The sequence below is a fragment of the Trichechus manatus genome, unplaced genomic scaffold, assembly GCF_000243295.1.
Source record: "Trichechus manatus latirostris isolate Lorelei unplaced genomic scaffold, TriManLat1.0 scaffold00002, whole genome shotgun sequence".
Lineage (NCBI taxonomy): Eukaryota > Metazoa > Chordata > Mammalia > Sirenia > Trichechidae > Trichechus > Trichechus manatus.
The window spans coordinates 23,148,238-23,169,746 of record NW_004443938.1 but is presented as its reverse complement, the minus strand read 5'-3'; the positions used below and the strand labels follow the sequence as shown (position 1 = coordinate 23,169,746).

Genomic DNA, 21,509 nt, shown 5'->3' with positions numbered 1-21,509 from the left:
ATTCTCTATCAGGTAGTTCTAGTGCCTTTTCTTCTACTGGAAAGTCATCTGGTGTTTTATTTTGGATGCCTACTGGAACCATCCTGTCCTGTTTTTTTTATAAGTTTTGAAGTCTGCTGTCTTTGGAGATTCAGTAGTTATTTTCTTCTTTTATTCGTTGTAGATTTGATTGTCTCATCCTGCTTTTTTGTTTTATTTGGTTATGTCTGAGCAGGCGGCCTGTGCATTCTTTGTTGTCTGCTCATCTATGGACACGATATTTTTCATCTCCTTGTCCAGTGGGCAGGGCTAGTTACTTACTTATGGTGCAGCAGGGCAGGTCCAGCTGAAGGGGGTGGTGGGATGGGTTGTTTGTGGCATGTAATGGGGCCAACCAGGTGAGCCAGGGGTCTGTGCAGGGTAGATTCTGGTAGGCTATGCCTTTGCTGCTTGGGAGTGCAGTGTTCAGCACACGGTGCAGCTAGGCAGGAGGGAAGGGGAGGAGGAGGTTGTGATGTGTGGAGTTAAGTTAGGTATGGGAAAGAAGAGAGAGGAGAGAGAAACAGAAGCCAAAACAAAAAAGTGTTGAGGAAAAAAAGAGAGAATGCTGCCATTGGAGTGGAGAGACATGAAACTGAGAAATAAAGAAAAACAGAAAAGAAGAAAGAAAATAAATAAATAAATAATTTTTTTAAAAAAAATGCCCCTGGGAATCCCACTGGTGCAGCTGTGCAGAGTAGGGAAGCAACTCCCAAGTTTTGCAGTATAGCCCGGCTAGGAGGGGTGAAGATGATAACATATCGCCAGGTATTCAGGTGATAGGAAAAGAAGGTAAGTAGAAAGGGATGAGAAACCAAGAAATGAAGAAAAATAACAAGAGAAAACAAACAAACAACAAAAAAAGAAAAGGGGGGAAAAAAGCCCCTAGGGATCCCACCAGCATGGCGACTCAGACCAGGGCAGCAGTTCCCCAGCCGAGCGGCACTTCACAGCCTGTCAAGAAGAAGCAGAGATGGCACATGGAATCAGGTGTTTAAGAGAAAGGAGGGGGAAGAGGTGAGAGGCAGGGAAGAAACCAAAAGAGGCTGAGAAAAGCAACACCAGCAATGAAGAAGCTGGCCAGTGTGGGAGGGGCGAATCCACAAGACACGGAACCAGCACCTCCCAGCAGCCTGCTGGAAAGCCGTGGATCAGCCCGCCAGGAAGCCAAGGATTGGCCCACCAGGAAGCAGCGAAGACCAAGCAGGGGGAGGCAGGGTGGAGGGTGGGAAGGCGTGTCTCGCTGGTTACCGGGTGCTCTGTCTCCTGCTGGGAGCTCCGTGAATCTACTTTCCTGTCCTCCCTGTCCACCAACCTTTGACAGGAGTCCAAGATGGTGGATCCATGCTGCGTTAGCTGATAGGGGACCTCCCCTCATAACTCTCCTCACTCTTTGTTCTCTGTCAGTTTCTTATTCTATTCGATGCTTGGTTCTTTATCTCTTCATTTGATGCTTAGGGTTCCAGGATTGACGTTTGTCTCTGTTTTACTTAGTTTTTCGGGTCTTTGCTGTGGAGGGACAGTGTGGTGCTTCTGTCTATAAAGCTGTGTTGGCTCTGCCTCCAATAATCAACATTTCTCGAAAGCATTCTATGTGTCAGGCACTTTTGTAAACACTTTAGGGTTTATGTTCCCCATTAACATATAACTTCAGAGCAGCCCTCAGATGCAGGTGCTATACCTAGCCTTAGACTCATTTTTCAAATGAGGAAGCTGAGACACAAAGAGTTTAACTGATTTACTCAAGGTCACCGACCAGCCAGCAGAAGACTCAGAATTAAGTCTAGGTAGTCTGACTCCTGTATGACGTCTTGTTTCCCTGCCTGCTCCCACCCAACCCCAGCTCTGGAGTGCTGGAAAGCCAGACCAGGTGCAATTCTTCACTCAGGCTCTTCTTGAAGCAGTTTCAAGTCCTTATCCTAGGTAGGGATGCCCTTGGTTAAAATGAAATAGCAGGCTGTGTCTGTGCCCTTCATCTACCCACTTCTGTTCCTTTTCCCTTGAGCTGACACCCTTCCTGTCTTGTCCCATCATTGCTTCCACTCATCTGAACCTGATAATAAATCGTTAGCTTTTGCACAGAGATTTTCAGCTTATATAGTACCTTCACATATCTTTTTTCATTTAATTTTATCTTCGTAATAACTTTGTAGGGGATATTACTGAGGTAAACCAAAATCAAAACAAAAATAGTTGCCATCAAGTCAGTTTTGACTCATGGCAACCCCGTATGTGTTCGAGTAGAACTGAGCTCCATGGAATTTTCAATGGCTGATTTTTCAGAAGTAGATTGCCAAGGCTTTCTTTCAAAATACCTCCAAGTGGACTTGAACCACCAACTTTTTGGTTAGCAGCTGAGCACATTAACCGTTTACACCACCCAAGGACTCCATTACAAAGATCCAAAAAACCCAAACCCATTGCCGTTGAGTTGATTCTGACTCATAGCAATCCTATAGGACAGAGTAGAACTGCCCCATAGGGTTTCCAAGCAGCAGCTGATGGATTCAAACTGCCAACCTTTTGATTAGCAGCTGAGCTTTTAACCACTACACCACCAGGGCTCCACATCACTGAGATAGGTAGGCATTATTACAGGTAAGGAAATAGAAGCTCAGAAGAGGAAGTAATTGCCCAAGGTCACAGAGCTAGTGAATGGCAGAGCTAGCCCTGGAATCCAGGGCATAAATCCATGCCCTTGACACTGAGCCATGTCATTTCCTACCTTCCTGTCCAAATCACCTTCCCTTCAGTATTCATGTCAGTTGAATGTGACAGATAAGGTCATTATATGAAGCAAATCACACCAAGGGATCATGGAGTGAGAGCACCTTGTCATTCTTCATACAGAGAGTTGGACTTTGAAGTCAGAGGAGGATGGGAGTAGTAATGTTTGAAATCAAAAGAATTAATGTGAAGTGTGGGCTTTCAGGCTGCAGGTCAGGCACTAACAGAAGGGCCATTGCTCCATCAGGCCTTCCCTCATCACAGACTGATGCAGCCACTTTGGAAGTGTTGGCCACATCCCCCTCTGCCCTCGTTGCCAGAGGCTAACTTTCCAGAACCAGGAAGCAGGGGCCATCCATGTATCATGTACATGTGTGCACCATCTGGTTCCAGCTGAAATAGACATGGAAGCATTGAAATCTTTAATGACAACCGTAAATACGGAGTCCAGGAAAGTTCCAGACCACTGCTGAGTGGCAGATCCTTAAAATACCCAGGGTAGATCCACCTGACTCCCCCCATGCCCCATAGGACCTGGAATAGATAAGGGCCTTTCCACATCCCCAGGGATACCTGGCTGAGTGGGAAGCTCGACCCATGCAGCTTTCATGGAGAAGTTGGCTGTTTGCTGCCCCTGCCACCAGGTGGTGCCTCTCTTCTTGGCCCAGTCCCTTCTTCCTGGCAGTGGAGTGTGGGCTGTATCTAGAAGAGAATGCTGTTTTTTATGACGTAAGGGCCCTTGGTCTTCATATCTTATTAGTCAGATGTCTTGAGGAAGGTGTAAGAGATTTTCAAGATATTCGCAGACTGCCTGTGGTCTGATGAATTCCTGTCAGAACCCTGGACCCCACTTTTAAATACGTGAGGAAGATCCCTGAACAATTCTTCGGGAAATGTATTTATGCTGCAGATTATGGAGAGCTTTGTTTTTTTGTGGCACAATATATGTAACATAAAAATTGCCATTTTAACCACTTTTTAAGTGGCATTATGTACGCTCACAGTGTTTTACAACCTTCACCACTATCCATTTCCAGAACTTTTCATCACTGCACATTAAGCAATAACTCCCCATTCCCTCCTCTCTCTAGTCCCTTGTCATGTCCAAGCTACTTTCTGTCTCTATGAATTCGCCTATTCTAGATATTTCATATAAGTGGACTCATGCAATATTTGTTCTTTTGTATATGACTTATTTCACCCAGCATAATGTTTTCAAGATCTGTCTGTGTTGTAGCATGTATCAGAACTTTGTTCCTTTTTTGGCCGAATAATATTCCGTTGTATGGATATACCATATTTTGTTTATCTATTCATCTGTTGATGGATGCTTGGATTGTTTCCTTTTTTTTTTTTTTTGCTACTGTGAATACTGCTGCAGTGAACATTGGTGTAGAAGTAGCTGTTTGAGTGCCTGCTTTCAGTTCTTTGAGGTATATACCTAGGAGGACAATTTCTGGGTCATATGGCAGTTCTATGTTTAACTTTTTGAGAAACCACATGGTGAACTTTTGACTGGACATGGTTTTAGTCTTCCTCACTTCCTACCCCTCCCCACCCATCTCCTCAACAGTAAGTTTATCATCCATTGTATTTAGCAGTAACAGTTCTTTTTTTCTTTACACTTGTAAGTATATTTCCCATCATTTGGACAAGGAAGAAATACGCCTGCCACCATTTCAGGCATATTCCCCTGCTCTGATGCTTAACCGTGCACTGCATCCTGGTCCCAGCTGGTATATTTAGTGCCATCCTTCTGTTCCAAGGAATTTTAAATTTTTTCCCCTCTTCCCAATTCAGCTGGTGGAAAGCTGCAGTGCTACAAAGTTTCCTTATAGTTAAAGGGACACAGCCAGTTAGGATCACTACACCCACAGCTTGACCTACTTCTTTGTTCACATCTGTTCGCATAATACATGCAGAAAAGAACTGTTCTGCCAGCAAGTCCAAACCTTTCCACTGGGCTCTGGAGGGCTTGGCTCAGTACCTGGCAGCAGTGAAGGCCTCGAGAGCTGGAATCCTTGAGCTGGGGTGGAACACTCAATGGACCTGCCTGCGTGTCAAGGCCCTTAAATGCCCTTGTCGCTTCCTAGCAGGGCCTGAGTTGATGGGATCGTCTGGTTGAGATCCCCCAGCTCCCTAATGTTTTGTGTTTGGCCTGTCATTGGAGACTGTTTATAAATTACCTTTGCAAGATACAGCCCTTTATGGTGTTTCCGAACCCAAATTCCCTTGGCGACTTAATCACTTGAATGGCATATGTACTAGTAAAAAAATCAATGTCAGCACCAGCCTAGGGGCAAGGACTAGAAGGCAGGAGAGGACAGGAAAGCTGGTAAAAGGGAACCCAAGGTCAAGAAGGGAGAGTGTTGACATGTTGTGGGGTTGGTAACCAATGTCACAAAACAATATGTGTACTAATTGTTGAATGAGAAGCTAGTTTGTTCTGTACACATTCATCTAAAGTACAATAATAAAAAAATAAAAAGCAAGGAAAAAAAATCAATGTCAGCCATGTGGCATTCGTAATACTCCAACTATAAAAAGTTAACCAGAGTCAACGTAAGGAGGGCCTTCCAGAAGAGGGGAAGATTCTGACTCCTAGCTTCTGAAGATTGCACTTTAAAACTGGGGAGGCTAATTATTTTTAAATGCTAAGAAATATCATGATAATGCCCGGCTTCCATTTTACCAATGGCATTGTTACTGGCTCTGTTGAGGTGTTTAGTTCTATTAAGAAAATTGTAGACTGAAGATATTTAAAGAAGAAAACATATCCAGAACCTTTTAACTCTAAGCTTGAGGAAAACCTGCATTTGCACAGTTTGATTATTTCTTTGCCTATATGCATATGTAAGTGGGTGTAGGGTTTAGGAAGAGGATAAAAGGTCCCTGGGTGGCACAAACGGTTTGTGATTGGCTGTGGACCTAAAGGTTGGCATTTCAAACCTACCCAGTGGCACCGCAGAAGATGGATCTGTGACTGGGATCACAACAGAGGGTCCCGGACAGAGAAGGAGAAAAATGTAGAATGAAAAATAAAATTCACAAAAAAGAGCAGACTTACTGGCTTGACAGAGAGTGGCAGAACCCCCGAGACTATGGCCCTAAAACACCCTTCTGACCTGGAACCGAAGCCATTCCCGGAGACCACCTTCCAGCCATACAGTAGACAAGCCCATAAAATAAACAGTAACACCTGAGAGGTGTTCCATAGAACAACCAATTATACAAGATGAAAAGGGCAATACCTGCCCAAAAGCAAAGATGAGAAGGCAGGAAAGGGTAAGAAAATCAGGACGAAAGGGAACAGGGAACCCAGGGCAGAAATGGGGAGAGTGCTGACACATTGCGGGGAATGAAACACTTTATGTACAAACTATTGAACGGGAATCTAATTTGCTCTACACACCTCCACCTAATGTGCGCGCACACACACGTATACACACACACACACACACACACACACACACACACAGGAAGATAGGCCTGGTGATCTGCTTCCATAAAGATTAAACCCATACTATTGCCGTGGAGTCAATTCTGACTCACAGCAACCCTACAGGACAGAATAAAACTGCCCCATAGGGTTTCCTAGGCTGTAATCTTTACAAAAGCTGACTGCCACATCTTTCTCCCGTGGAGTGGCCGGTGGATTCAAACCACTGACCTTTCGGTTAGCAGCCAAGTGCTTAACCACTGTGCCACTAGGGTTCCCTGTAAAGATTATAGCCAAGATAACCCTATGGAGCAGTTCTACTCTGTAACATGGGATCCCCATGAGTTGGAATCTACTCTACTGCAACTTTTTTTTTTTTCAAAGTGAGCGAGGGATGGGGATCACTGTGGTTTCTGTATAGACTAGCTTATTTTTTTGCAGGGTTGGGGGTATAAAGAAAGACCTGTGAGAGAATGCAAAGGTCTTTCACAGGAGGGGCATGAGTATTTTCTTCTTTCTTTCTTTTTTAATATTTTATTGTGATTTTGGAGAAAATTTCCTTGTCCCCCTTTACCTTCTCATCTTTGGTCTAGGGTAAATGTTAACTGTTAGGTCTCATTTAGATGATTGTTTAAAGGAGAATGGTCCTCATGGATGGTATTTATTTTAAGAGCCACTCTTTTGGCTGATCAGTAACCTGCAGGAGTGGTTTGAGTTCCAAGTTTAAAGGGTATCCCAGGGCGATAGTCTCAGGGGTTCCTCTGGTCTCTACCAGTACAGTAAGTCTGGCCTTTTTTAGGAATTTGAGTTTTGTTCTGCATTTTTTTCTGAGTCTATCCAGGACCATCTACTGTGTCCTTGGTCAGAACAGTCAGTAGTGGTAGCTGGGCACCATCTAGTTCTTCTGGTCTCAACATAGGTGAGGCTGTGATTTGTGTAGACTGTTAGTCCAGTAAACTAGTTTCTTCTTTGAGTCTTTGGTTTCCTTCTTTTCTCTTTTGCTACAGACACATAGAGACCAATAGTTGTATAAGGTATGAACATTTTTGTTTTGATTCTCCTGCAGGTGGAGAGGAACATGCCTTTGAGAATTCCCCAGTCCTGGATGAAAGATCCGCCCTGTACTCAGGAGTCCACAAGAAGCCATTTTTCTTTGATGGCTCTCCTGAAAAACCTCCCGAAGATAATCCTGACTCCCTCACCACCTCTCCCTCATCCAGCAGCCTGGATACCTGGGGAGCTGGCCGGAAGCTGGTCAAAACCTTCAGCAAAGGAGATAGTCGAGGCCTGATTAAGCCCCCTAAGAAGATGGGAACATTCTTCTCCTATCCAGAAGAAGAAAAGGCCCAGAAAGTTTCCCGCTCCCTCACGGAGGGGGAGATGAAGAAGGGTCTGGGGTCCTTGAGCCACGGGGTAAGTACGGATGGTGTTTGCGTCTATGACAACCACAGACGCAGGCACCACCTGCTCGTGTCCCTAGAGGAGGTTCAAAGTGTCCGGAAGCAAATCCGCTTGAAGAAAATGGATACTAATTATTCATGTTCCAGAGCTTTTCTCTGCCAGCGTCCCTCCAGAAAAGGAGTTAACAGCACAACCTGTGACCTGCAGCTGCTCCGGCAGAAATCCAAAGGGGGGAGCAGCTGCGGCTTCCCCAGCAGGAGGGTGCGTGGGCGCACCTCAGTCAGCGAGTTCAATATCACCTACGTGGTGGAGCGGAGTCTTTACAGCCACCTGAACGTGACCCAGCTAGTGCGTCCCGCCTCAGACAGGACCCTGAGCAAGGCTGAAAAGCAGGATCTGAGGCGGTGCTTGCTGGAGGAGGAGGAGGAGGCAAAGAGGAAGTGGGCTGCCACAGTCGACCGCTGTACTAAAAGGGTTCTCTTGAGAATCCACCAGAAGTCTGTGAGTCACAACGATGGTCATGAGGACAGCCTTGTCATTTCTGTGATGTGCAGTCAAGCATTATGGCCTTTCTTCTGCTGAGCCCAGCTTCCTACTCCTTCTCTTTAACCCAAGACATAAGGGTCCATTCCACCATCACCTCAAATTTGTAATCCTACTTTAATTTAGCAATGTCCTCCTTTTTTTTTTTCCCGTCTGTCTTCTTGCCCGTTGAAGTTGTTAGATTTTTAATTAAAACTAAACATTCATGCCAGTCCAGAGAAGGGTTTCCAGGTTAGGGGTGGGGTTTGGCTTCCTTTAGGAGTGGCTGTCTTGATTCCCAGCCATACCATCACTTGACCTCATAGAAGCTGATTCAAAACAGAAAAACAGTTTGCCCTTACAAGAGGTGCCTATTCTTCCAGTTAGTGAAAACAATGGGAACCAGCTCATGGAAGGTTTGCTGTCATCACAATCACTGATTCTGTGATTTGAAGACATTGTTAAGTGCGTTTCTTTTATTAGTGGGGAGAAGGGGGACAGGTCTTCAGTCTAAAAGGGGGAAAAGTAAAATAGAGCTCTTTCGTTTTACTTAAGTCTATCCCATGTGCCTTTCTTCTTAAACAAAGGAATCAACATTTGGAAATGTCCCCCTCTGCCCCATAGATTCTTCTGTACATAGCAAGAAAGAATGAAGTACTTACTTTCAAATAGTAAAATCGTTTTCAGGCTTTTTATTGAATGATTAGAAGCCCAGTAAAATTTATTTTCAGGACATAACTAGTTTTGAACTTGAGAATATACGTATTATCTGCCTGAAACTCCACCCCACTTTTAGCCTGCACAATAGTCCATATGAAATGGCACAGAGCAAGGAGGAGCTGTGGGGTTCCTGGCTCTGCTTCCCCCGTCCCCCTGCTTAATCCACTCGGGACTGCTGGCTGGGCCCTGCTTTAAAAGGCTGGAGGCGTAGAGTGGGTTCAGCCTCCAGTGATGACTTTCACAGATTCCCTTCACGTTCATGAATAAGATGTGCTTCCCCAGACGGTTATTTAAATAATCATTACTTCAGTGGTTTAAATTTGCTGAAGTTCTGCTCTGGTGAAAATGGAGACTGATTGATCGATGCCATCCTTCAGATAACCTTCTCTGTTCTGGAAAGATTGTAGATCCTTCCTAGCCCTTGGTTTTTCCAAATATTCCCACAGGCGTTAGCTTTCTTCCTAGATCTTATTTTCTGTCTTTTCACATTCATATAAATCTTGCAACACTTGTAATACTATTAGTATTAGCAAACCCTTCCTTCTGGTTCTTTCTCTCGCATGGTAGTAGTTTTTGTTTTACAGTAACGTAATTCTCTTTCCTACTCATTCAGCCTCTTGTCTGCTCTGACTCACGGATCTTCTGTAAAATACTTGTGGCGAACCAGTCTCAGTATAGTTTTGTTTTTGCTTTTTTGTATACTTTGTTTTTTTTCTTCAAACATGGTCTCCCCGGTTCGTCTGCTTCTGTACCTTTTGACTTGGCCCTGATAGAACAGACCCACTTCTTCTGTTAATTGGATAACTCACCCCATGTGAGTTCAGATCACATAACACTGAGAATTTTTCCAAATTTAGTACCTTGAGTTGCTCATATATCCCTCATGTTACTTATTGCCAGATTAATACTATAACTTCATCAGGAACTTCTCTCTAGAAGTTACTTTTCTAATTTTGTACTAATTAACATTGTGGGCCAGTGACACGGAGGATGGACATTCACACACGCTTGTTTATTTTCAAGCACCGACTTGTCCCTCCACCCCCACCCCATGAAGGTGGCTCTACAAAAATCTCTATCCCAATTATCAACCTGAGGCTAGATACTTTTAAGGTACTCTGGGCTTAATGCAGTACTGGGCAGTTTTAATACTTGCTGAAATATGTGTTCAATGCTAAATTAGAAATTTCCACATCCCTTTTCCTGGAAGTATAGTTGGACAATCAGTAAAACAGCATTTTAATTTTTCCAACTATCCAGAGAAAGTAACAGAAAGTAAGTGTTTTAATAATACAAATGAGAGCTTCTTTCAAAAAATTAAGGAACTAAGATCACTTTCTTTGCTTGGTTTAATTTAGAAGTTCTTTTCCATTCTTCTTGGCATTATCTCTTTCATTTTGTCTGAAAGTGTACCGTTTCCTTTAATCTTCAACTGTGATCTTTTTGCCTCTTGAAAATGCCATATTTGCTTGATGAAGCCTCAGAGAAATGATAATGCTTTGTATTCACCAGAAGTGGTCACTTGTCTTGCTTTTTTCTTTGGTCATTCGATTTTTGTTTGAGAAAACAGACATGCATGACGTTTTTGGAATTTTGTCCATTTTTTTAAAATCCAGCTCTCCCAAAACATGTTTTCAACTGCATGCCCATCCCATTGACTAGCTCTCCTCATCCACAAGCATCTCTCTCAAATGTTTTCAGAGTTCTTTGTACAGGAGCTGTGTGAATGAAAAAACCTGAGTTAGACGTCATTTATTTATATCACCAGAGTCAAAGGCTGGTTTATTTTTCTTTTGATGTTCTCTGTATAGCCTATTTTCTCTGTTGAAGGAGTGCTGCTTTGAGAACTACGTGATATTACAGAAAAAATAGGGGATTAGTCCAAGGAATTCATTGGCATTCCTCTATTGATAAAGACAAATCCGATCCAGATATCTTAGCATATCACTGGTGAAGTCTTAGCTGGTATTTAGAAAACTGGTCCATTCTTTGCTTTCAGCTCTTTATTTCACAGAGCAGGCGTTTGAAGACTGAAATGAGCTTTTAGTTCAGTGCGGTCATAGTTTCCACATAAATTCCTGTCAGTTATTTCATACGCGTTAGAAAGTTTCAGGGAATGCTGCAGTGGAAAGCAGGGAGGTGCAAAGCCAAAAAGTGATGAGGCATCTGGGCACCATACTGTGCCTGGGAAGTCCTGTGTCACAGCAGAGGAACTAGAATCAAGTCACTGCCTCTGCAAAAAAAGGAGAAAATTTATAAGCTGGAGAGGGAAAGCTAATGTTACAGTTAGCCTTTAGAGGCAGTCATAACGTTGCTTGCCAAGTTAGGTGACTTGGTGAGTACTTTTACATATAGAAGTCGTTCTCTTTTTATAGAAGAGATGTTGTTGTTGTTAGCTGCCTTTGAGTCAGCCCCTGACTTATAGCGACCCCATGCCCAATGCAACAAAATGCTGCCTGGTCCTACTCCATCCCCATGATCGGTTGTGGATCAGACCGTTGTGATCCACAGGGTATTCATTGGCTGATTTTTGAAAGTATGTCACCAGGCCTTTCTTTCTAGCCCATCTTTGTTTGCAAGCTCTGCTGAAACCAGCATTATCACAACACATAAACCTCCACCAGCGGTGGCTACACATGAGGTACGTTGGCAGGGAATGAATCTGGGTCTCCTGCCTGGGAGGCGAGAATTCCACCACTGAACCACCATGATCTCATTATAGAATAGATACAGATCCAGCTAAGTTGACTATAAAGAAAATCAAACCATCCATTGACATTTATTATAAAATTAGAGTAATGTTTCACTGGAAAATATGTCTGTAGTAGATTATTTAAAACAGCAACAACTTTAATAAGAAGAAAAACCGTTCTCTGACAACCTGAGTCTTGGTTATCCCCAGAAGCCATTTGGCATCTTCCACATTTGGCTTCCTCCATCTCTTCTTCTTGGCCCATTCCTGAATGCACTGGATTTACAAGCAAAGCTCCTAGAATGTAAAGCGCAGAAGTTTCAGCCCTTCATTTTCATATTTCTAATGTTGACTGAGTGTAAACTTCATGACAGCAGTTAACAGGATAAGCTACTGAATTCTTAGTGTAGCCCTGATGGAGAGCAATGGAAGAAACCAGCGTTCATAGAGTATGCTTGGCTGTCAGAAGTATGCAAGAAGTCTTCAAATACATGAGATAGGTCTTGTTTTACTGATGAAGAAACTAAAGCTCAGAGAGCTTAAGTACTTTGCCTATAGTCACATAGCAAGTAAGTGACAGAATCCGGACTTGGATCCACATTGTGTGATTCCAAAGCCTTAGGCATTTCCCTTCCAGAATGTTTCTGCTCTCTCAATTCAGATCATTAATTTAGATACATCTAAAGTAGATTTGTTTTGAATGAGCAACACTTAATTTTAGTATCCAGTGGACTTTTATGTTCATTTCTTCCATTTAATGGCTGCTAACTACAGTTCTTTGAGGAACGTGTAATACAAAATATTGGGCCCAAATCTGCTATTCAACTTTTATTACCAATTGCTTAAAAAGATAAACAGTTGTACTAAGAAGTAGCGTGCTTTGGGTTTCTCTTTCTTCTTAAAGGTTTTTATTTGTTTTAGTCATTGAATAGCTTTTACTAATGAAACAGCAGCAAATTCAAACTAAATTCTGGAAATACAAACTCACTGAAATGTAAGCAGTTTCATAAAGTTTGAAACCAGCTAAGAGAGCAATAAAGTTCCCAATCTTAATAAAGTGTCACTGTTTTTCCTATTGACATTAAAGAGTGTGGTCAAAGAGAGTCACTGAATGAACTTTTTTCTTTATGGGGAAATGTGGTGTCTTCATTTTATACGCTATGAGAAAAAGGGTCATAATTAGGTTGGGCAGCTGGATGGGAAAGTTATCTGCATAGTTGGCTAAGACAGGGAAGCAATGAGTGAGTAATCCTCTTGGCCTGATTGGACTGCTATAAACATAACCTCTTTTTCCTTTCTCAGTGACTTAAAACTAAACAAAACACAAGTTTGTTAGAAAAGCCTGCTGTCAGTAGCCTCAGAGATGAAAACCCGTGACTCTTAGCGCTGTGGGATTTCAGACTGGGTTTCTAAGACCACCGAGCACATGCGTACCCTAAGAAATATTCCCTCATCATCATGACTGTATATAGCTGGTATTAAGGAAAGTTGAAGGGGAGTGTTTTTTTGCTAAGAGACTGGGAATCTTCCTGTGCTAAATACGTGGAGAGTTTTTCCTGTTCTTTGTTTTTTATAACCAGTTGGTTTTTTGCATGTTAAGGAGATTCTGGACCTAAAGTGTAGGCAAAGTTCCAGTTCAAAGGGCAAACTGAGTGAAGTGTCTCTATAACATGACCATGTATTTTTTTTTTCTCTCTCATCATTTCTTGTTTCCTACATTCATCTTGTACACACATTTGTGATTCAGTGGTATCTGACAAATAGGAAGTATGTGGGGTTGATGCACTGCTGGCTGACTTCGTGTAACTGGATTTTTCCACCCGCCCCTCTCCTTTCCACAGAGAACCTGCAGTTTTGGAGGATTTGACCTGACAAACCGCTCACTGCACATTGGCAGTAATAATTCTGACCCAATGGTGAGTATATGTCAGAAGAAGGCAAGCAGTTCAAGTATATGCGAGAAGATGATACTGGATTCAAGCAATGTGGTTGACAAAAATTTCACATTTATATCTTTGAAAATTGATACTGGATAAGGAGCCCTGGTGCTGCAGTGGTTAAGCACTCAGCTGCTAACCAAAAGGTTAATGGTTCAAACCCACCCAGCAGCTCTGCAGGAGAAGGAGCTGACAATCTGCTTCTGTAAAGATTACAGCCAAGAAGACTCTGTGGGGCAGTTCTACTCTGTCACATGAGGTCGCAATGAGTTGAAATTGACTCAACACCACCCAACAACAACAACACGCTTTTCCTCAGTGATCCTAAATTGAATATGGAAAGAAGCTCTATTTCACCTATCCCATGAGTAGGTGAATGGCTGATGACCGTCTCTGGCCTCCATCTCTCTCCCTTTGGTAGCCCAGTTCATTTAATGCATTTGTTACCAGTGTTCCTCAAGTAACAAATGCAGCTGAGTTTGACTCCTATGAACTTAATCAGTTATGCACGTGTTTTTTGTTTGTGCTAGTGCAAGTGTGTTTCACTACTACACACAGATAACGCACTGGGATGGAGCCCTGGGATTTGGATACCAACAATATGTGCTGCCATTTCTAAAAGCCAGTCTGATCATGGGCTGAGTATAAGCAATCAAGGCTTATACTAAGCCTGGGTCTTTCTGATCGGGTGTGTCATGGAATCACCCAATCTCTTTGGGGCCAAAACAGGCTAGGCCCTTCAGACCCACAAGGTTACTGCTCCCTGGATGCTTCTGGATCACAGCTCAGGGACAGACCACTACTGTAGTCCACAAGTTCTCTCCATAAAGTGTCCTTTCCTAGATTCCAAGGATTTAGGCAAGTTTGACATGTAGTTTTGTTTTTCCTTATGCGTTTTGTCTTGAAACTGGGAAATTTAGAGTTCATGCTTTATATTTGTTATCATCATGTGTCAGCTAAAATACTTGTGTGTGATATATGAAGTATTTGAGAATTTCCTGGAAGAGTGAAACTATTTTATTTGGATATAAAATTTTATTGATTCATAAACCAATGATTTTATGCAGTGAATATTTAAAAAATGAAAGTATGATTTTTTCCCCTTTCTCAAGGGAAAGTTGTTTTTGTTTTGTTTTTAATGCAAGGTAGAGTGAGAAGAGACTACAGTCTAGCTTGTTCAGAAGAAGAAATTGAAACACTTTCTTAGGAGTTGATCACACTAAGTGGTGGTGGTGTTGGGTACTGTCAAGTCAATTCCGACTCATAGTGACTCCATGAGACAGAGTAGAACTGCCTCTGCAGGATTTTCTAGGCTGTAATCTTAATAGGAGCAGATCGCCAGGTTTTTTCTCCTGAGTTGCTGCTGGGTCAGTTTGAACTGCCAACCTTTTGATTAGCAGCTGAGCGCTTAACCATTGCACCACCAGAGCTTACAGTGATATAAATTCAAATGGTGGACTTTGACAACTGGGCTTTTACCGTTTTGCTCTTTGTGCCTATCTAGAATGATTTGGTAGTATTACCCTCCTCTCTTCCCCCACTGCTGAAATTCCATGGACACTGGTCCATGTAGATCACTGTTTACTGATGAAATACAGTCCCCTCGGGTACTTTTTTTTTTTTTTTAATATTGTGTTTTAGGTGAAAGTTTACACAGCAAATTAGATTCCCATTCAATAATTCATACACAAATTATTCTGTGAAGTTGGTTACAATCCACACAATGGGTCACCACTCTTACCATTTCCACTCTACCTATCCCATTTCCATCCATCCAGTTTCCCTGCCCCTAGACCTTGCCTCCTTATCTTTGCTTTTGGGTAGATGTTGACCGTTTGGCCTCGTATAGTTGATTATTTAAAGAAGCACATTCTTCACAGGTGTTATTGTTCATTTTTTAGGCCAATCTGTTATCTGGCGAAAGGGTGACCTTTGGGAGTAGCTTCAGTTCCAAGTTAAAAGCGTATCTTAAGACAGTAGTCTCAGGGGTTACTGTAGTATCTATCAGTCCAATAAGTCTGGTCTTTTTTATGAATTTGACTTTTGTTCTACTTTTTTTTCTCCCATTCTACCTGGGACCTTCTATTGTGTTCCTTGGTTGGCGTGGTCGGTGGTGGTAGCTGGGCACCATCTAGTTCTTCTGGTCTCACTCTAGAAGAGGCTGTCGTTTGCATGGGCCATTAGTCCTGTGGACTAATTTCTTCCTTGAGTCTTTGGTTTCCTTCATTCTCTTTTGTTCCAGACAGTAAAAGACAGTAGTTGTAATATAGATAAGACCCCAGACACTACTCACCAAACTAGGATGTAGAACGTTATCTTTATGAACTAAGTTATGCCAGTTGACCTAGTGTCCCACAAGACTCTGGTCCTGAGCCTTCAAACCCAGTAAATTAATCCAGCAAGGTGTTTGGATATGTCTATGAAGGATCCTAACTGTGTCCCCTATGTGCTTTATTGTATATATGACTATATATGCAGCTCATACAAACATGTACATACATATGCCCACACATACACTGATATGCACTTGCATGTACTCCCATACACCTTCCCACACCCATATAGCATACATATCTACCTGTATAACTACTCACATATTTCGCTTGTTATTACTATTGTTACAAAATTATATATGTTATGGCTATATGTTATGGCATTTTCCGTAGTTGTCCTTTAGTCTTGCATACCTCTCAGTGTCTTCATTTACCTTGGTCAAGTTGTGCTGACTTGGGTTTTTAAGACGGTGGAAAAATGTAATTGGAGAAAAATATACTAAGATTGAATAAAATAAAAAATTATTCACATCCCCACTTTAAACAAACAGAAAACAAAAAGCTCTATAGGGCTCAGTAGGTTTAACTTTTTATCCAACAGATAAATTACATAGCACTGAGTTACCATAAAAAAAAAAACTAAAGAACCTAGCAGATGCCAATGTTGTTTTGAGAGGTAGTTTTAAATAGTAAAACTTGCTTCTGGACTTCATTTTCTGTAATTACCAGTTGCCGTTGAATTGACTCCAAATCATGGCAGTCCCATGTGTGTGTCAATGTAGAACTGTGCTCCATAGGGTTTCCAATGGCTGATTTTTCAGAAGCAGTTCTCCAGGCCTTTCTTCCAAGGTGCCTCTAGGTGGACTCGAACATCCAACTTTTTGATTATTGTTAGTTGCTGTCGTGAACTGTTTACTATGATTAAAGGTACTTAATAACGTTTTGTTTTACAGAGTAAAGAAGGAGATTTTGTGTACAAAGAAGTAATCAAATCACCCACTGCCTCCCGCATCTCTCTTGGAAAAAAGGTGAAATCAGTGAAAGAGACAATGAGGAAGAGAATGTCTAAAAAGTACAGCAGCTCTGTCGCTGAGCAGGTATGCAGCTACCTAGCAAAAAGCCCCCTCAGTTCTTCCTGACAACAAGGAAAACCAGGGGTCACCAGTCCGAGATTTTATATGGTGCTAGAGCCCCAGTGGCACAGTGGCTAAGCGTTCGGCTGCTAACCAAACGATCAGCAGTTCATATCCACCAGCTGCTTCTTGGAAACCCTATGGGGCAGTTCTACTCTGTCCTGTAGGGTCGCTATGAGTTGGAATCGACTCAGCGACAGCGGGTTTGGTTTTTTTAGATAACATTCCTTGGCATACCCATCTCCAGAGCCATGCTTTGTTTTTGTAGACACACATTCAATTCAGCAAACATTTATTACACGTTTACAGTCATCCAAGCATTGTGCTTGGTGCTAGGAATACAAAACGCAGGCCCTGCCTTCTGTGTGCAGAGGAGAGGTGAGACAGACGTGTAAAGAAATTCTTATTTTCTTGGTGCAATGAGTGCTGTAATTCGAACACAAAAGAAGGATTTTATTCTCTAAAATATCACTTGCTACAAATGGGTCTCACCAGAGTCAAACCTAAAAAAGGCACTCCAGTTTTCTCAGACAGCAGACTTTTCCAATGTAGCATAAATCAGTTGTTCCAGAAGCACATAGCAAGTCTGAGAAGTAAACTAAAAGGTAAATTTAGAAAGTGCTTCCTGCTTACAGAACTTCAGTAGTAATTATCTTTCCACAAGAATATTTCAGTAACTGGCCGTATCTGTAAGGTATCACGGAATTGCTTTTTTTCCCCTGGTTCTATAATTTCGTTGCTAGAAACACAACTGGTTTCCGTGTGGCGGAAGGAATAGACACTTGGAGAGCTGGGCATTGAGGCAATTTTGACCATAAGATTCTCAAACCACTCTCCTCTGGTGCCCTGTTAATACTCTTTCTGGGGTCTGTTGAAGTACCTGTATATGAGCTGGTTGTCTACCTCAAACATGTAGGTAATGCCGCTCATCTACCAAATAAAAACAGCAGGGAAAGCAGATGTCTGCTCTGCTGCTGCCCTCTGCTGGTCATATAAGCTAAGTACCCAAGATGTCCCCTGTCGGAATCACTGAAAACCAACTAACCAGCACCCTCGCTGTGATTCAAACAAAGCCAGCCAGACTCAACATCTTCAGTTTATTACAGGGATTCTCAACAGGGGTGATTTTGCTCCCTCCTAACCCCAAGGCAATGTCTGGAGACATAGTCATGACTGGTGGGAGAAGGGGCAAGCTACTGGCCTCTAGTGGGTAGAGGCCAGGGATGCGCCTAACCATTCTGTAATGCCCTGGACATCACCCACAACAACGAGTTATCCAACCCAGAATGTCAGTAGTGCCGAGGTTGAGAAAGCCTGGTTTACTAGATCTGCAGGGCAAGTCAGTGAAGCCTTCTATCTTCTCCAAGAGTTTTTTTCCTTGTTCTTCTTGTTGGTTTGTCTCGATTGGTGTGGGAGTGATGATGAGTCTGTATTTCTGCCCAGCAGTGAAGCAAACTGTACATGCCCCTATGAAGCGGACATCATGCTGATGAAAGAACACCACTCTTTAAAGCACTTCATTTACTTTGCTTTTCCCCAGAATTAAAACAGCCACTGAAAGCCCTTATAAACCTAAGTTCCTAGGGGTTTACTGCTTGATAAATCATGATCATAGAATTTTAATGTCATTTTGAGTGTTTTTCTATAATTTTACTACCATATAGCAGTCTTCTATTCTTAGTTATCTTTTTTGTTACTTTTTTAAGTAATCATTTCACATACATTAAAAAATAGGAATAATTTATCCTTATAGTGCTTTTCGGAGGGAGAAAATTCATATTGTGAGGTTTTGTTTTTTCCTTTTTAGTACAACCATGATGGTAGGAATTTTTGTCTTCTCTGTAGATTGCAATACCCCCAGCACCTGGAATATTACCTGTTCTTATCAGTAATTGATAAGTATGTGATGAATAAATGAAATTATTAAAAGCGTTTGAGGACGTATTATATCAGAGATGTGTATTTAATACTTCTTTCAAAATGTGTGCTTTTTTCAGAAGCATTAAAAAAAAGATTTTAATTGGAAACGTCCCTTATTTTATGATTCTGAGAGGCAGAATGAAAATATATCCAGGAGATCATGCTTTGCGATTTCAGTTACTTCCCATTAATGATAAGTCTGTTTATAGTACAGTAATCTCCTGTAGTCCCCCCTTATCCATGAAGGATATGTTCCAAGATCCCCACTCCCATGGATGCCTGAAACCATGGATAGTACCAAACCCTCCATATACTATGTTTTGTCCTATACATACATACCTATGATAATCATGTAGAACAGTTATTACAATATACTGTAATAGAAGTTCTGTGAATGTGGTCTTCGGGTAGGATGGAGCAGACAGCTCTAGATTTCATCACGCTACTCATTTAACATTTTCGGACCACGGTTGACCATGGGTAACTGAAACCACGGAAAGCGAAACCACGGATGGGGGGGGGACGACTGTAGCTGTTTTTGAGGTGGTTTGCTTGCTTTCTTTACGTGTGTGTTGGATAAGAAGCTGCCCTGCTGTTGTCCTTAAATGTTTGCAGGGCCTGCGGGATCACGTGAAAGTCCTTGTGATGATTCGGCACCATGCAAATAACAGGTTTCGTTTAGACGGCTTTGTGCTCACATGGCTATGTAACATGACAGAGAGTTTTCTAGTTTAGCAAGTAAACAATTCTCACTGCAAACTTTTTGAAGTGTCATATTGCCTGTCTGTATAACATCACGAATCAAATAAATATGCTGTGCTTATGTGTGCAGACCAGGAGCTGCTGAACTGAGAATACATAGCTGCCCGAAAAGGGCAGAGTGTTGCTGAGTTACTGCCGTCAGCATTCTGATCTCTTTCTGCCTTTACAGCTTTTTACTCATGACCCACAAAATAAGTAAAAGAAGCGCAATCCATATCATGACATATGGAATTTTATTATAGACTGAAGAATCTAGGTCCTAAATTGATATTTCTTTAACCAATTTTAACAATTTGTTAAATAGAACTATAAGAATCTGGCCAATTTTTTTTTAAACAAGGAGTTTTTTTTATTAGTATAAATGTCTCCCTCCAAAGTAGTTTAATTATTCTCTGATAGTACTTACAGATACTACATTAACAGAGAATTATATGTGACTACATTTGATGTCCAGCCTTGATACTAGACTGTCGAATATGCTAAGTCCCAAAGCCTTTAAATAAACATTTTGTCAAAGACGTAGATATATTTTTCTTGGTTGGAGTTTTCCATGCATCTGTTTGAGTATGAAAAATAATCTTTGCTTGTGTAATACAGTAGTTACTTGGGTCACAACTTTAAAATTAAGTAAGGATATAGACTAAAAAGGCAGAGAATACTGGGCATAAAACCAAATATGGATATGATAGTCGATATGATTGATTTAGTCAAGGACTAAACTGCTGGGAAATAGCCACAACAATGGGCTCAAACCCACCAGCCATCATGAAAAAGGCACGCCAAGGACCGGGCACCCTTTTCTGTTATACATAAGGTCGCTATGAATTGGAGCCGACTCGACGGCAATTTATAATAACAGCAACAAATTTCTGGGAATTACAAAATGACAAGTGTCCACCCTGATGAAACTTCGTTTTGTTGAAACCCCTTTCAGGACTCTGGCCTTGGTGGGATGCCTGGCTCCCCGCCGTCCTCGCAACCCGACTCTGAGCACCTGGACAAACCCAAGCTCAAAGCTGGAGGCTCCGTAGAGAGTCTGCGGAGCTCACTAAGTGGGCAGAGCTCGATGAGTAAGTCCTGTTTCTAACTGTGAATGATTCCCTGGGGAGTCAAACTCTGACTTTATTTGAATGCCAGGTTCAGGCGATTCAGAGTTAAAGAAGACCAGTCCCTGCCCTTCGGGAGTTGTTAGTGACACAGGGCTGCTCACGTCTGGATTTCGAGTCGTGCTTGTTTAGCAGTGCAAGTACAGCGGTGGCGAAGGGGAGTGATTTCTTTTGATTGAGGAAGATAGGAAAAGCATCTGAGAAGAAGGATCTGGAGAATAAACCAAGAGCCAGGGCATATGAAATCAGCCAACAAAGTAAGGGTGAGGCTTAGTAGGGGGAGGAGAGAAATAAAAAAGAACCCGTTTGCCGTCGAGGTCATTCTGACTCATGGCAACCCTATGTGTGTCTCAGTAGAACTGTGCTTCACAGGGTTTTCAGTGGCTGATTTTTCGGAGGTAGGTCACCAGACTTTGTCCAAGGTGCCTCTGGGTGGACTCAAACCTCCAACCTTTTGGTTAGCAGCCAACTCTGTTAACTGTACCACCCAGGGACTCCAGGGAGAAGGGAGGGGAGTTATATATGTCACCAGTAACAAATACTGTTCAGCCACTCCAGGACCAGTGGTGGTACAGTGGTGGTATAGGCCCACTGGTATGGAGGAGGAGAACAAGGTTTAAATTTACCACTTTAAGCTCTTGGCCTTGGGTGAGTGACTTGACCTCTCTGGGTTTGTTTCCTCATCTGAAAAAAATAGAGTAATGTTAGTATGCCTTGCAAATTAGAGGTCATGGGTGTTAAGGGGGCAGGGTCATGGGTGTTAAGGGCTGAGTCGAGTGCTTAGTATCATGGTGTTTATTAGGGAGTCTCCATGTCATATGGAGTCCCATGCCATAATGATAACATGTTGTGAGTTCCC

At 42.3% G+C, this 21,509-nt stretch overlaps 1 protein-coding gene across 3 annotated transcripts in view; it reads left to right on the top strand.

The window, feature by feature from the left end:
* SASH1 (SAM and SH3 domain containing 1) overlaps positions 1 to 21,509 on the top strand; it is a 226,525-nt gene that overhangs the window by 181,942 nt on the left and 23,074 nt on the right. For 2 of the 3 annotated variants that reach the window (XM_023729210.1, XM_004368843.3), the window contains 4 exons: positions 7,251 to 7,597; positions 13,361 to 13,435; positions 16,683 to 16,826; positions 20,479 to 20,614. In XM_023729210.1, coding sequence (XP_023584978.1) covers positions 7,251 to 7,597; positions 13,361 to 13,435; positions 16,683 to 16,826; positions 20,479 to 20,614 — 702 coding nt within the window. Of the gene's footprint in view, positions 1 to 7,250; positions 8,087 to 13,360; positions 13,436 to 16,682; positions 16,827 to 20,478; positions 20,615 to 21,509 lie in introns of all 3 variants that reach the window. The other variant, XM_023729204.1, reaches the window with a different exon arrangement.